At 42.5% G+C, this 16,589-nt stretch overlaps 1 protein-coding gene across 1 annotated transcript in view; it reads right to left on the reverse strand.

Moving 5' to 3' along the window:
• The window catches only part of mdga2a (MAM domain containing glycosylphosphatidylinositol anchor 2a), a 199,796-nt gene that overhangs the window by 71,937 nt on the left and 111,270 nt on the right, over positions 1–16,589 (reverse strand). The window contains 2 exon segments of the mRNA XM_039008768.1: positions 447–595; positions 10,061–10,330. Coding sequence (XP_038864696.1) covers positions 447–595; positions 10,061–10,330 — 419 coding nt within the window.

Below are 16,589 nucleotides of genomic sequence, written 5' to 3' on the forward strand. Positions count from 1 at the left end.
AATGAAATGCTTTCTGCTAGTTTCCTCTGGTCGTCTATGAAGGGGGAGGGAGGGGGGGGGGGGTGACCCCCAACAGCAGAATGCCACACACAGTCAGAAAGGACAAATTCTAATGTCTTCACAAGTACATCATGCACAGGCTTTAGCAGGATGGAATATGTTAGGTCTCAGGATCATATTTCTGCAATGACTACAGTATCTTCTTGGTGTTTATCTCTTTCTGCAAAAAAAATAAGGGCATTTTCTGCAATGAATACTGTCAAAGTCACTACTTGGCTAGAATGACAAAACCTGATTCACTCTCATGGGTGACAACCGAATGAGGAAGTACTGTGTGCTACAGATAATTGCTCTCGCCTTTGAGACAAAAGTAGACCTTAAAAGGTGAAATTGACAAAACCTAGAGCATGAAAAGTCAAGGTGAAGGCCTAACTGTCCCCACTCACCTGTTTGATCCCCAGTCGGTAGGCCACGATGCGGTCCACAGACAGCGGGTTCTGCTGGGTCCACTGTAGCTTGAAGCCGTAGACCCTGGGCCGGTTCTGCCACAACGCACTGTACGTGTCATAGTAGAACTCTGGGGCATAGGCCCTCCCTGTAACAAAGAAAATAAAAGCAGACTGGTTTTAGCATGGGCTGTGTGTGTGGGTGCTTCTTTTTTTCCTATTGCAGACCTACTCAGTATACACCGAGTATACTAAACGGTAAAGGACACCTTCCTAATATTGAGTTGCACCACCCCCATATGCCCTCAGAACAGCCTCAATTTGTTGGTGCACCGTAGTCTTCTACAGCTAAACATGTCTTCTTGTGGATATATATATATGGAGAGCACTGTCGCTGTAGCATTGAAGCTTTACTTTTCCCAATGCTGCCCACAAATAGAACATGCAGAAAGAAAGCCAGTGTTTCAAAGAACGCACTGACACAAACTACGCAGTGGAGAAGAAGAGGGCTAAAAGCTGACAAGCCATGGAAAAACAGCTTAGCGAAAAAGACCTGTCTCGTTCTTGAAAACCTAACTTGTTACTAGAGAAGCGGGAAGAGGTGCACAGGAGCTTTAGAGTGTGCCTATTAACACACAGGGTAATGGATTAGTCCAAAGCAGACGTTAATGTGACATTGGGGAGCGGTCTATCTATCACATATATTTGATGTTACAGTGAATCGTGATACAACAACATATCAGCGTCTCACATTCCAGCTATGTGAGTTAAATGAATCATTCTAGCTATGTGAGTTAAATGAATCATTCTAGCAATGTGAGTTAGATGAATCATTCTAGCTATGTGAGTTAGATGAATCATTCTAGCTATGTGAGTTAGATGAATCATTCTAGCTATGTGAGTTAGATGAATCATTCTAGCTATGTGAGTAAGATGAATCATTCTAGCTAAGTGAGTTAGATGAATCATTCTAGCTATGTGAGTTAGATGAATCATTCTAGCAATGTGAGTTAGATGAATCATTCTAGCTATGTGAGTTAGATGAATCATTCTAGCTATGTGAGTTAGATGAATCCGTTTCATATCTTGACATGAATGTGACATTAATATCTAATATCTCATATATCGGCAGGTAGCCTAGTGGTTAGAGCGTTGGGCCAGTAACCGAAAGGTTGCTAGATCAAATACACGAGCTGACAAGGTAAAAATCTGTCGTTCTGCCCCTGAACAAGGCAGTTAACCCACTGTTCCTAGGCCGTCATTGTAAATAAGAATGTGTTCTTAACTGACTTGCCTGGTTAAATAAAAAAAACAATGAGTCATGATACAACACAATAAAATAAAAAAACTTTTACTAAAAACAAATATTTGATCTCGCTTGATGCCAGCTAGGTCAATATAATTCCAAACTTTGTGTGATTGAAAGAAAACAAAGTTACCTAAAATCATCCATCTCCCATCTATAATTTACAATGAAAACATGGATGTGTTGTTTGTAGACGGAATATATAGTCTATAAGTAAGAATGTAATACTCACTGTATACATGGATGCGTTGTCTGAAGTCACAACATAGTCTATGGATGCCTTTATAACAGTCACACGATGATGACCACAAAGTCATTGAGATCAACGGGAGTATGACTTCAGAGAGAAGCACTTGAAAGCATATTGGCTATTTCTTTCTTTCTATTGTATTTAAAAAAAATACATATTTAACCTTTATTTATTTAACAAGTCAGTTAATAAGAACAAATTCTTATTTACAAAGACGGCCTACCAAAAGGCAAAAGGCGTCCTGCGAGGACGTGGGCAGGGATTAAAAATACAAATAAATGAAATAAAAATATAGGACAAAACAGAGATCACGACAAGAGAGACAACACAACACTACATAAAAAGAGACCTAAGACAACAACATAGCATGGCAGCAACACATGACAACACAGCAAGGTAGTAACACAACATGAAAACAACAACATGGTAGCAACACAACATGACAACAACATGGTAGCAACACAACATGGCAGCAGCACAACATGGTAGCAGCACAAAACATGGTACAAACATTATTGGTCACAGACAACAGCACAAAGGGCAAGAAGGTAGAGACAACAATACATCACGCAAAGCAGCCACAACTGTCAGTAAGAGTGTCCATTATTGAGTCTATGAATGAAGAGATTTGAGATAAAACTGTCCAGTTTTATAAGCTACAAGATTAGACTCAGCAGGGACTGGACCCGGAGTGACCTCTCCCATCTGACCCCTCCCATACGACCCCCTCCCATCTGACCCCTACTTTAGCCACACAGACGAAAGGTCACCAGGTGGTGGGTAGCTTACACACTCCAGTCTAATCTTACCTGTCCACACACACACACACACACACACACACACACACACACACACACACACACACACACACACACACACACACACACACACACACACACACACACACACACACACACACACACACACACACACACACACACACACACACACACACACACACACACACACAGTACCTGTCCAAACAGAGGTACTACACACACTCTGAACTCTACATGGTTATACAGTGGGTGTTACAAAATAACTTCACGTATGGTAAAACAGACGATATCTGATATCTTTACATTTTAGTCATTTAGCAGACACTCTTATCCAGAGCCTATTAGGTAAGGCTGATATGAGGGATGGGAACCATGGCTTAAGTAAGGCTTTGGTCTTTGGTAACTGGGACGTGAAGCCACATTTTTCCGTGGGTGGAGAGCTGAGCTGCTGCTACAGCAGAGTCCAGCCTCACAGTTACCCCCCGTCATCAATATTTCACAACCAACTCCTCAGAAATGTGAAGCTGTCCTCTTGTCAAACGTTCATTACCAGCCACTACCGCAGCAATGTTACTGCTATGCTAGAGATTCATTACCAGCCACTACCGCAGCAATGTTACTGCTATGCTAGAGATTCATTACCAGCCACTACCACAGCAATGTTACTGCTATGCTAGAGGTTCATTACCAGCCACTACCACAGCAATGTTACTGCTATGCTAGAGATTCATTACCAGCCACTACCACAGCAATGTTACTGCTATGCTAGAGATTCATTACCAGCCACTACCGCAGCAATGTTACTGCTATGCTAGAGATTCATTACCAGCCACTACCACAGCAATGTTACTGCTATGCTAGAGATTCATTACCAGCCACTACCACAGCAATGTTACTGCTATGCTAGAGGTTCATTACCAGCCACTACCACAGCAATGTTACTGCTATGCTAGAGATTCATTACCAGCCACTACCACAGCAATGTTACTGCTATGCTAGAGATTCATTACCAGCCACTACCACAGCAATGTTACTGCTATGCTAGAGATTCATTACCAGCCACTACCGCAGCAATGTTACTGCTATGCTAGAGATTCATTACCAGCCACTACCACAGCAATGTTACTGCTATGCTAGAGATTCATTACCAGCCACTACCGCAGCAATGTTACTGCTATGCTAGAGATTCATTACCAGCCACTACCACAGCAATGTTACTGCTATGCTAGAGATTCATTACCAGCCACTACCACAGCAATGTTACTGCTATGCTAGAGGTTCATTACCAGCCACTACCACAGCAATGTTACTGCTATGCTAGAGATTCATTACCAGCCACTACCACAGCAATGTTACTGCTATGCTAGAGATTCATTACCAGCCACTACCACAGCAATGTTACTGCTATGCTAGAGATTCATTACCAGCCACTACCGCAGCAATGTTACTGCTATGCTAGAGATTCATTACCAGCCACTACCACAGCAATGTTACTGCTATGCTAGAGATTCATTACCAGCCACTACCACAGCAATGTTACTGCTATGCTAGAGGTTCATTACCAGCCACTACCACAGCAATGTTACTGCTATGCTAGAGATTCATTACCAGCCACTACCACAGCAATGTTACTGCTATGCTAGAGATTCATTACCAGCCACTACCACAGCAATGTTACTGCTATGCTAGAGATTCATTACCAGCCACTACCACAGCAATGTTACTGCTATGCTAGAGATTCATTACCAGCCACTACCACAGCAATGTTACTGCTATGCTAGAGATTCATTACCAGCCACTACCACAGCAATGTTACTGCTATGCTAGAGATTCATTACCAGCCACTACCGCAGCAATGTTACTGCTATGCTAGAGATTCATTACCAGCCACTACCACAGCAATGTTACTGCTATGCTAGAGATTCATTACCAGCCACTACCACAGCAATGTTACTGCTATGCTAGAGATTCATTACCAGCCACTACCACAGCAATGTTACTGCTATGCTAGAGATTCATTACCAGCCACTACCACAGCAATGTTACTGCTATGCTAGAGATTCATTACCAGCCACTACCACAGCAATGTTACTGCTATGCTAGAGATTCATTACCAGCCACTACCGCAGCAATGTTACTGCTATGCTAGAGATTCATTACCAGCCACTACCACAGCAATGTTACTGCTATGCTAGAGATTCATTACCAGCCACTACCACAGCAATGTTACTGCTATGCTAGAGGTTCATTACCAGCCACTACCACAGCAATGTTACTGCTATGCTAGAGATTCTGCTATCATGCAATCAGAAGGCACCCAGAACTTGTGCACATTGTAACGTCTGTCACGAGACACACACACACACAGTCACACATGCTAGCAGATACCAATAGACTTCCATTCATTGCGCTAACGCTAGCTAGAATTGGCTCGCGAAACTACCTCTAACTTTCTTCATACTGGACACAGAGACATAAAAATAGTACCCACAAGTTCACGTGACATTGGGGAAGTAGATAAAGGGACCTCATTGCCACAATCCTGAAGTATCCCTTTATGGTTTGTCAACAACTTGCTTTCATGTGACTCTGAACTCCTCAACAAACACAGAAATATCAAACATTAGTCATTTATAAAAGCAGCAGGAGTGTTGTCTGGAGACGAACGCTCTATACCAAAGATTCAAACAACTGCCAGGATCAAGAGAGGGAGTTTTTGAGCCACACACTATTATCAGGAAGACAGACAGGTTTTCTTGCTTTCCTTAATGTTGGACAGTCAAATAGTTTCAGGAGTGCCGTACAGGAAGACAAGGTGACTTTCTAATATAACAAGTGGACCTGGGTTTTCGTGTTCCCTAAATTGCTGACATTTTCTTTTGGGTGGAGGGCAAGATAGGGAGTGCAGTAATCCTCTCTCCTTGTGGCTGCTGTGCAGGACAGAAAATTGACAATGCAAATCCGAGTTGGGGCTAATATGACTCTGGAAAGACTTGAGCAGTGATTCGGCTGTACTTCTTGATCTGCAGACTCTGAACACTTATCAACAGTAAAACGTTGTAGTCATTTCTCCCATCCATTGAGCGTCTAATGTTGAAAAAGCTTGAAAGCAAAAGGGAAAAATATCACAGTGACGACTTCTCCCTGCTGATTCTGCTCTATGTCGACATATGAAGTTGTCTCCTGGGAACAATAACGTTACTAGAATTTGAATGTAATATGACATCTCATTGAAAGATAAGTGTTTTCCTGTGTCAACACTTCTGAGGAATACAGTGTGTTTTTACATACCACTGTGTCAACACCTCTGAGGAATAAACTAATACCAAAACACTGAGCGCTAAGAACAATAATACCAAAACACAGAGAACACTAATACCAAAATGCAGAGAACACTAATACCAAAACACTGAGAACACTAATACCAAAACACTGAGAACGATTATACCAAAACACTGAAAGCTAAGAACAATAATACCAAAACACTGAGAACACTAATACCAAAACACTGAGAACGCTAATATCAAAACGCAGAGAACACTAATACGAAAACACTGAGAACGCTAATATCAAAACACTGAGAACGCTAATACGAAAACACTGAGAACGCTAATACGAAAACACTGAGAACGCTAATACGAAAACACTGAGAACGCTAATATCAAAACACTGAGAGCGTTCTCAGTGTTTTGATATTAGCGTTCTCAGTGTTTTCGTATTAGCGTTCTCAGTGTTTTCGTATTAGCGTTCTCAGTGTTTTCGTATTAGCGTTCTCCGTGTTTTCGTATTAGCGTTCTCAGTGTTTTGATATTAGCGTTCTCAGTGTTTTCGTATTAGTGTTCTCTGCGTTTTGATATTAGCGTTCTCAGTGTTTTGGTATTAGTGTTCTCAGTGTTTTGGTATTAGTGTTCTCTGCGTTTTGGTATTAGTGTTCTCTGCGTTTTGGTATTAGTCTTCTCAGTGTTTTGGTATAAGCGTTCTCAGTGTTTTGGTATTAGTGTTCTCAGTGTTTTGGTATTAGTGTTCTCTGCATTTTGGTATTAGTGTTCTCTGTGTTTTGGTATTATTGTTCTTAGCGCTCAGTGTTTTGGTATTAGTTTATTCCTCAGAGGTGTTGACACAGTGGTATGTAAAAACACACTGTATTCCTCAGAAGTGTTGACACAGGAAAACACTTATCTTTCAATGAGATGTCATATTACATTCAAATACATATTAATATCAAAACACTGAAAGCTAAGAACACAAATACCAAAACACAGAGAACACAAATACCAAAACACTGTGAAAACTAATACCAAAACACTGAGAGATAAGAACACTAACACCAAAACACTGAGAACACTAATACCAAAACACTGAGAACACTAATACCAAAACACTGAGAACACTAATACCAAAACGCAGAGAACACTAATACCAAAACACAGAGAACACTAATACCAAAACACTGAGAGATAAGAACACTAATACCAAAACACTGAGAACACTAATACCAAAACACTGAGAACACTAATACCAAAACACTGAGAACACTAATACCAAAACACTGAGAACACTAATACCAAAATGCAGAGAACACTAATACCAAAACACTGAGAACACTAATACCAAAACACTGAGAACACTAATATCAAAACGCAGAGAACACTAATACCAAAACACTGAGAGATAAGAACACTAATACCAAAACACTGAGAACACTAATACCAAAACACTGAGAACACTAATACCAAAACACTGAGAGCTAAAAACACTAATACCAAAACACTGAGAACACTACTACCAAAAGACTGAGAGTTAAAAACACTAATACCAAAACACTGAGAACACTAATACCAAAAGACTGAGAACACTAATACCAAAACACTGAGAACACTAATACCAAAACACTGAGAGCTAAAAACACTAATACCAAAACACTGAGAACACTAATACCAAAAGACTGAGAGTTAAAAACACTAATACCAAAACACTGAGAACTAAGAACACTAATACCAAAACCCTAATGCACCCCATTTTTATTTCCAGAGGTGTTAATCATTACAATGACATCTTGCATGTTCAAACATATATTAATTATTATGAATGCATCATCAGCCTGTCATCTATTCAATAAATCATTGAAATTCTGTGCAGAATTCCTTGCGTATGTCTGCTGCTAGCAGTGAAAACAAGCAACACTTTGTCGTGTCGCAGATAAGCAGCTTATTAGGTTTTTATAAATGTTTTTTATAAGGGCTGACAAGGCCATCTCCATGGGATACATTTCATTAGAATAGACAGAGAGTGGATTCTACTTGTCTCCGGGTATTGACAATGAGGTATTGATAATGGGAGTCTCGCTGCAACCAACAGCAATCACAGAAAGTGAACGTGAATCGAATCAATACGTTGGGTGAATCCCAAATGGCACCCTATTCCCTATGGGCCCTGGTCAAAAGTAGTGCACTAAGTAGGGTGCCTTTTGGGATGCAGCCGGGATGCAGCCGTGTCCAGGAGTAGTGAGGAAAGTGAAGGGGCAGCTCTCCATTGATGCACAATTCTCGGTTAGCCACTGCTTGTTACTATTTACAGGTCTGACTGCTACATACAGTGCATTTGGAAAGTATTTAGACCCCTTGACATTTTCCAAATTTTGTTAAGTTACAGCCTTATTCTAAAATGGATTAAATACATGTTTTCCTCATCAACCCACACACAATACCCCATAATGACAAAGCAAAAACTGGTAAAAAAACAACAACTTATTGACATAAGTATTCAGACCCTTTGCTATGAGACTCGAAATTGAGCTCAGGTGCATCCTGTTTCCATTGATCATCCTTGAGATGTTTCTACAACTTGATGGGAGTCCACCTGTGGTAGATTCAATTGATTGGACATGATTTGGAAAGGCACACACCTGTCTATATAAGGTCCCACAGTTGACAGTGCATGTCAGAGCAAAAACCAAGCCATGAGGTCGAAGGAATTGTCCATAGAGCTCAGAGACAGGATTGTGTCAAGGCACAGATCTCGGAAAGTGTACCAACAAATTTCTGCAGCTTTGAAGGTCCCCAAGAACACAGTGGCCTCCATCATTCTTAAATGGAAGAAGTTAGGAACCACCAAGACTCTTCCTAGAGTTGACCGCTCGGCTTAACTGAGCAATCGGGGGAGAAGAGCCTTGGTCAGGGAGGTGACCAAGAACTCGATGGTCACTCTGAAAGAGCTTCAGAGTTCCTCTGTGGAGATGGGAGAACATTCCAGAAGGACAACCATCTCTGTAGCACTCCACCAATCAGACCTTTATCATAGAATAGCCAGACAGAAGCCACTCCTCAGTAAAAGGCACATAACTAGGAGTTTGCCAAAAGGCACCCAAAGGACTCTCAGACCATGAGAAACAAGATTTTCTGGTACCATCCCTACGGTGAAGCATTGTGATGGCAGCATCATGCTGTGGGGATGTTTTTCAGCGGCAGGGACTGGGAGACTAGTCAGCATCGAGGGAAAGATAAACGGCGCAAAGTACAGAGAGATCCTTGATGAAAACCTGCTCCAGAGCGCTCAAGACCTCAGACTGGGGCGAAGGTTCACCTTCCAACAGGACAAATACCCTAAGCACATAGCGAAGACAACGTAGGAATGGCTTCAGGACAAGTCTCTGAATGTCCTTGAGTGGCCCAGCCAGAGCCCAGACTTGAACATCTATGGAGAATCCTGAAAATAGCTTTGCAGCAACGCTCCCCATCCAACCTGAGAGAGCTTGAGAGGATTTGCAGAGAAGAATGAGAGAAACTCCCCAAATACAGGTGTGCCAAGCTTGTAGCATCATACCCAAGAAGACTCAAGGCTGTAACTGCTGCCAAATATGCTTCAGTGAAGGGTCTGAATATTTATGTAAATGTGCAATTTCAGTAAATAAAATGTTTTATACATTTGCAGAAATATCATTTTTTTTTTGCTTTGTCATTATGAGGTATTGTGGTAGATTTTATAGAATAAGGCTGTAACGTAACAAAATGTGGAAAAAGTCAAGGGGCCTGAATACTTTCCGAATACACCGCAACCAAAAGCAGTGAATTACACACATTACAGTAGAGTGTACTAACGTCTGATTCTCTTTCGGGGTAAGACATTGGACATGTATGGAGACAATAGAGGAGAATAGGATTAGAAATTGATCAGTATTGGTCTCAATATCAACACTAGCAGACCACTTAGTATCAAACAATCTACTAAGCGCAAAGCAAGTATAGAAACTGGAACGGCCAACGTCGTCTGTCGTACACACCTGTGACTAAGAACCTGCAGGCACCCGCCCCGGCCTCGTTGGTCACTTCACAGGTGTACTCCCCGTAGCCCTCCCTGTTGAGGGCTCTGACGTGGTAGTCAGTCTCGTCGCGCTGGTCCAACTGGCCCATGGTCAGCAGCCGGGTGCCCAGCTTCCACTCGTACTTGAGCACCTTGGACGGGTGGGCCCGCAGCATGCGGCAGTTGAGGGTGAAAGCGCGGCCCAAACCCTGGCGAATCTCTGTGAACAGTGGCTCCACTGCCGGCGGATCTATGGAGAGGAAGACAGAAGGCCAGAGTCAGACAGGCGGGGAGGGAGACAAAGGCTGGATCCCAAATCAATCACTATCCCTTGTACTATATCAGTCAGGCAAAGAGTAGCAATGAACCTGTCCTAAAATAACCCCTAGCCCCTATGGATATCTGATTTTGGTAGGTGCAATATGGTAATTGCTTCCCCGTATTGTTTACACCTATCAACTCCTCTCAGATCTACAGGAGTGCCTCGGGAGTAGGGGGGTATAGAGGACTAGCAGGCGATTTGGAATTCAGCAAAACTGTCCTCCAAACACAGGCAGCATCCCGAGCCTCGTTCCGTACGTCAAACCAAACATAATCCTCTGCATCCAGAAGTTCCCCACTCACAGGACTTTAAAGATCCCTTATTTATCCAGCCTTTATATTATCTACCGCAGTAATTATCCCTAATGCACCAGTAATGAGATGCCACTAGACGTGGCTTTATCAATTATCCACTACGACTTCACTGGAAAGTGCTAAAATGTTCCTGTCGCACTTTGGTGCACACCTAGCAAACTCGGTTACGCCGCGGGAGTCCAGTATATGGGAAAAACAGGCTACAGGCTAACATGAAAAGGCTAACATGAAAATGCTAACATGAGAACTCAGAAGTCACAAGTCTAGGATACCAGAGCTTCTTGTCTGCAGCTTAACAACCTTTGACTGACTGGCATTGCACAAAAATACATGGAATTAGTTATTGTATTGTTGTTTTATGCAAGGCTCTTTAGCAGGAGATATTTTGAGGGCCTCTGAGATATTTTTCCTGTTTCATGTCTAATTTTGAGAACTCTCAGAGGAACTGTCCTCTATTAACTCGACTGAGCTTACTGCTTGAATACACAGAATGGCTGGGTGAATCCATAGGGACCATCTTCCGCTCTGAGAAAAACGAGCGTGATTCACAGAATTTCTGAGTGGCACCATACGAGATTATACTCCAGAAACACTTAAAGGAACATTTCTCCGGAATTGCAAATATACTTCATCTTATGGATACCTAGAAAGTAGTCTGTAGAGCCCGAAGGTCAGTGACCCAAGACGTTTGTTTCCAGCTTAGCAACAGCATATTAGAGTGCAAAAGCGTGGAAGTGGTAGGATCCCTGTTAGCATGCTACAGCCCAGCTAGCACCTAACCACCACTATCCACAACGAGGCTTCAGGCAAGCCTCCCTTAGGCCACCGTCTGAAAGTTAATATTACTACACCTAAATTAACTAACTTCAAAATGTTCTAGTCACATACAATACGCGTGGAATTTTGGAGCAGCAATCCCTTTTGATTGTAAAGTAGATAAATACTGTCCTCTGACAAGCCTATAAAATTCAAACATCCTCAACAATGCAAAATGCAACTGGCTCCAGAGAATAACATAACATGACATTTAACTTCATACAAGGAAGTGAACTTTAGAAAAAAAAAGCTTAGTATTTTCCTCCTGAAAGTCACCCACATTACACTTTTAGAACGAAATGGTGCTATCTAGAACCTATAAGGGTCCTTTCGGCTGTCCTCATAGGAGAACCCTTTGTAGAATTCTTTTTGGTACTAAGTAGAAGCCTTTGGGTTCCATGTAGAAGCGTTTCCACAGAGGGTTCTACATGAAACCCAAAAGGGTTCTACCTGGAACCCTACATTTTTTTCCTATGGGGACAACCGAAGAGTGTATTCATTATTGGTGTAAGGTTAGTACTTGTTATTATTTACTGCAGGGATTAAAACATACGAAGTAGAACAAAAAGGCCTAAACAAAAGCAAAAAAAAAGGAAAAAGAAAACCTTAAAGGCACAATCTGTTATTTCAACAGCCTGATCATGACCCTGTTTTGGTAAGCTGAGGAACAGGGCTTAGCTACGGATGCAAGGACTGACAGTCCATAAACGGGCAAGGGAACAAGGCCAAGAGATTTAATAGAGGATCCCACACACAATCTTGCCCAATTTTTTTAACTGCTGCCCTCTGGAAAAAGATACAAGGTCCCACTGTTCAGCAAGAATAGGAGCAGGGCAAGTTCCATTCCGATGGTCATCAGGCTGCTGAACAGTGGCCATAGGACAGATGTAGGATGCTGAACAGTGGGCCATAGGACAGATGCAGGATGCTGAACAGTGGGCCATAGGACAGATGCAAATTGCTGAACAGTGGGCCATAGGACAGATGCAGGATGCTGAACAGTGGGCCATAGGACAGATGCAGGATGCTGAACAGTGGGCCATAGGACAGATGCAGGATGCTGAACAGTGGGCCATAGGACAGATGTAGGATGCTGAACAGTGGGCCATAGGACAGATGCAGAATGCTGAACAGTGGGCCATAGGACAGATGCAGGATGCTGAACAGTGGGCCATAGGACAGATGCAGGATGCTGAACAGTGGGCCATAGGACAGATGCGGTCCCAATACACTGTCGGACAGTAGACAGCAGAGACTTTGAATATGTGAAAATGTAAATGTGTGACTTGTGTACTTTCCATTTTTCCGTACTGCATGTGATATACTGTGTTGTGTTTGTGTATTTGTATGCTGATGTCACGAAATGAATTTCAATGTAAATGGACAATAAAGTACATTGTATTGTATCGTTAAAACTCACAGAACATGTTCCATTGTTCCACTGAACATTATTATGCTAAAACAATGTTATCAGGGTGGTTTCCTTTTAACTACACATGTAGGCCTATAAGAGCAACTTCCTGTAAGGTGTTATGCAAGAGCTTAAAATGTTTCTGTAAGACACTACAAAACCCTTCTGCAAACCCCAAAAAGCACCGCTGACATTATAATAGGACTGTCTTTATCTCTATTTCTATGCAATGATACTTGTGACTGGGTTTTTTCCAAAATAAATATTAATGATGACAATGTCTTTCAAATGTGTAAAATGGCAGCAGAGCTGCAGTGTGAGTAGCTCCATCGGTGACAGATTTCATGTTCGTCTCAACTGGGGGATTTCTCCGTCTACTAACGCTGCATGACTGGGTGATGATAGCACTTTCACAATTTCAAGTGTCCTAGCTTTTTTTTTTTGTCGCTCCAAAATGTATTCTCTTTTAAAAAAAATATTAAATAAATGAAAACTGGAGGGGATAAATTAGCGCTTCGCTAATTAGGCTGGAAGCCAGCTTTAATGCCATACTTAACTGAAGAGCCCAGGATTAAACACACAGAGCCTTGGTCATAGAAGGAATAGCCATCCTCCGTAGATTACCGGTCCAGCTCCCTAGCGCTGATCACAAGGACCACATTTATCACTTTATAAACCGTGTTTCCATTCACAGTCATATGGTATAAAACAATTATCACGACAGCTGTGATGGAAACAGCAGGTTTCGGGTACAAGTTGATAAATGCCTATAGATCATTTGTTTGTTCAACACGGTGGGATCTTTTTGTGTCGGTAAAATTAATTATGCAAGAAATGGCAGTGGAAACACCTTTATGTATAAATATTGATATTATAACCATCATATCAATTGTAAACTTGGAGTCATTCGATAATATGGTGTGTAGTCCTCCCACAACAACTCGGGAAACCATGCAGTTTATTAGGCTACAAATGAAAAAAATGATAATGAACGTTGATGAGCTTGATGCTCCTTTCCAATAAATATTGAGGGTCTTATTCTAGTGACATGATGATCGATGTATGACTGCTGACAAATAAAAAATATTGTCGCTCCTATTCGTCGTGTAGACTAGCCTACCCTCACTTTATGGGTTGTTGGCTAGCGAGCACGTGCCAACACCAGAGTAGACACATTTGCTATTCGGTGACAAAACTATCCGTAGCGCAGTAGCTGTGTGTGGGTCAAATCAAAGGGGAAGCCAGGAAAAATGTATCACCTCATAGTCCGGGGGCTTGACTAGGTTTATCACCTCATAGTCCGGGGGCTTGACTAGGTTTATCACCTCATAGTCCGGGGGCTTGACTAGGTTTATCACCTCATAGTCCGGGGGCTTGACTAGGTTTATCACCTCATAGTCAGGGGGCTTGACTAGGTTTATCACCTCATAGTCCGGGGGCTTGACTAGGTTTATCACCTCATAGTCAGGGGGCTTGACTAGGTTTATCACCTCATAGTCCGGGGGCTTGACTAGGTTTATCACCTCATAGTCCGGGGGCTTGACTAGGTTTATCACCTCATAGTCCGGGGGCTTGACTAGGTTTATCACCTCATAGTCCGGGGGCTTGACTAGGTTTATCACCTCATAGTCAGGGGGCTTGACTAGGTTTATCACCTCATAGTCAGGGGGCTTGACTAGGTTTATCACCTCATAGTCAGGGGGCTTGACTAGGTTTATCACCTCATAGTCAGGGGGCTTGACTAGGTTTATCACCTCATAGTCCGGGGGCTTGACTAGGTTTATCACCTCATAGTCAGGGGGCTTGACTAGGTTTATCACCTCATAGTCAGGGGGCTTGACTAGGTTTATCACCTCATAGTCAGGGGGCTTGACTAGGTTTATCACCTCATAGTCAGGGGGCTTGACTAGGTTTATCACCTCATAGTCCGGGGGCTTGACTAGGTTTATCACCTCATAGTCAGGGGGCTTGACTAGGTTTATCACCTCATAGTCAGCGGGCTTGACTAGGTTTATCACCTCATAGTCAGGGGGCTTGACTAGGTTTATCACCTCATAGTCAGGGGGCTTGACTAGGTTTATCACCTCATAGTCAGGGGGCTTGACTAGGTTTATCACCTCATAGTCCGGGGGCTTGACTAGGTTTATCACCTCATAGTCAGCGGGCTTGACTAGGTTTATCACCTCATAGTCAGGGGGCTTGACTAGGTTTATCACCTCATAGTCCGGGGGCTTGACTAGGATTTATCCCCTCATAGTCAGGGGGCTTGACTAGGATTTATCACCTCATAGTCAGGGGGCTTGACTAGGATTTGTCACCTCATAGTCAGGGGGCTTGACTAGGATTCATCCCCTCATTGTCATGGGGCTTGACTAGGATTTATCACCTCATTGTCATGGGGCTTGACTAGGATTTATCACCTCATTGTCATGGGGCTTGACTAGGATTTATCACCTCATTGTCATGGGGCTTGACTAGGATTTATCACCTCATTGTCATGGGGCTTGACTAGGATTTATCACCTCATTGTCATGGGGCTTGACTAGGATTTATCACCTCATAGTCAGGGGGCTTGATTAGGATTCATCCCCTCATAGTCAGGGGGCTTGACTAGGATTCATCACCTCATAATAAGAGAGCTTGACTAGGATTTATCACCTCATAGGGGGCTTGACTAGGATTTATCACCTCATAGTCAGGGGCTTGACTAGGATTTATCACCTCATAGTCAGGGGCTTGACTAGGATTCATCACCTCATAGTCAGGGGGCTTGACTAGGATTCATCACCTCATAGTCAGGGGCTTGACTAGGATTCATCACCTCATAGTCAGGGGGCTCGACTAGGATTTATCACCTCATAGTCAGGGGCTTGACTAGGATTTATCACCTCATAGTCAGGGGGCTTGACTAGGATTCATCACCTCATAGCCAGAGGGCTTGACTAGGATTTATCACCTCATAGGCAGGGGGCTTGACTAGGATTTATCACCTCATAGACAGGGGGCTTGACTAGGATTTATCACCTCATAGTCAGGGGGCTTGACTAGGATTCATCACCTCATAATAAGAGGGCTTGACTAGGATTCATCACCTCATAATAAGAGGGCTTGACTAGGATTTATCACCTCATAGTCAGGGGGCTTGACTAGAAATGTGTCATTAATCTTATAGAACTCATTCTTTACATGCTGTTTTCTCTCCTCCTCCTCTTGCCTCCCAACTGGTGGCCATTTCAAGCCCTCATTTTTAAGAGACTATGATGTCATGGCAGAGCAGCTTACATCAATATGCTTCCATTTCATATCTTATAACCAGGGGAAATAAATAAATAGCGGGCTGTAGATGAAATGCCTAAACTAACAATAATTGGGGCTTTTCAGAGGCAGATGGATCTTCGCTGTTTGAGGGTTTTTCTTTTTTGTACATTTAATCGTGTGAAGGGGAGGAATATGCAGAGAGGGTTGTGAAATGTCAGAGTACGACTGCAATTATCTCTTTATTAAGTTTTAAATAGAGCCATTAATAATCATCAGCGGCATCAGAATTTCGAAACACTTCATTATGAATTTTGGGGGAAATTACTGTAGAACTGTGCCTCTATACAGCCTATGCTTTTATTAAGGATAGACCCGTCATTATATAATT

The sequence above is a fragment of the Salvelinus namaycush genome, chromosome 15 (genome assembly GCF_016432855.1).
Source record: "Salvelinus namaycush isolate Seneca chromosome 15, SaNama_1.0, whole genome shotgun sequence".
Taxonomy (NCBI): domain Eukaryota; kingdom Metazoa; phylum Chordata; class Actinopteri; order Salmoniformes; family Salmonidae; genus Salvelinus; species Salvelinus namaycush.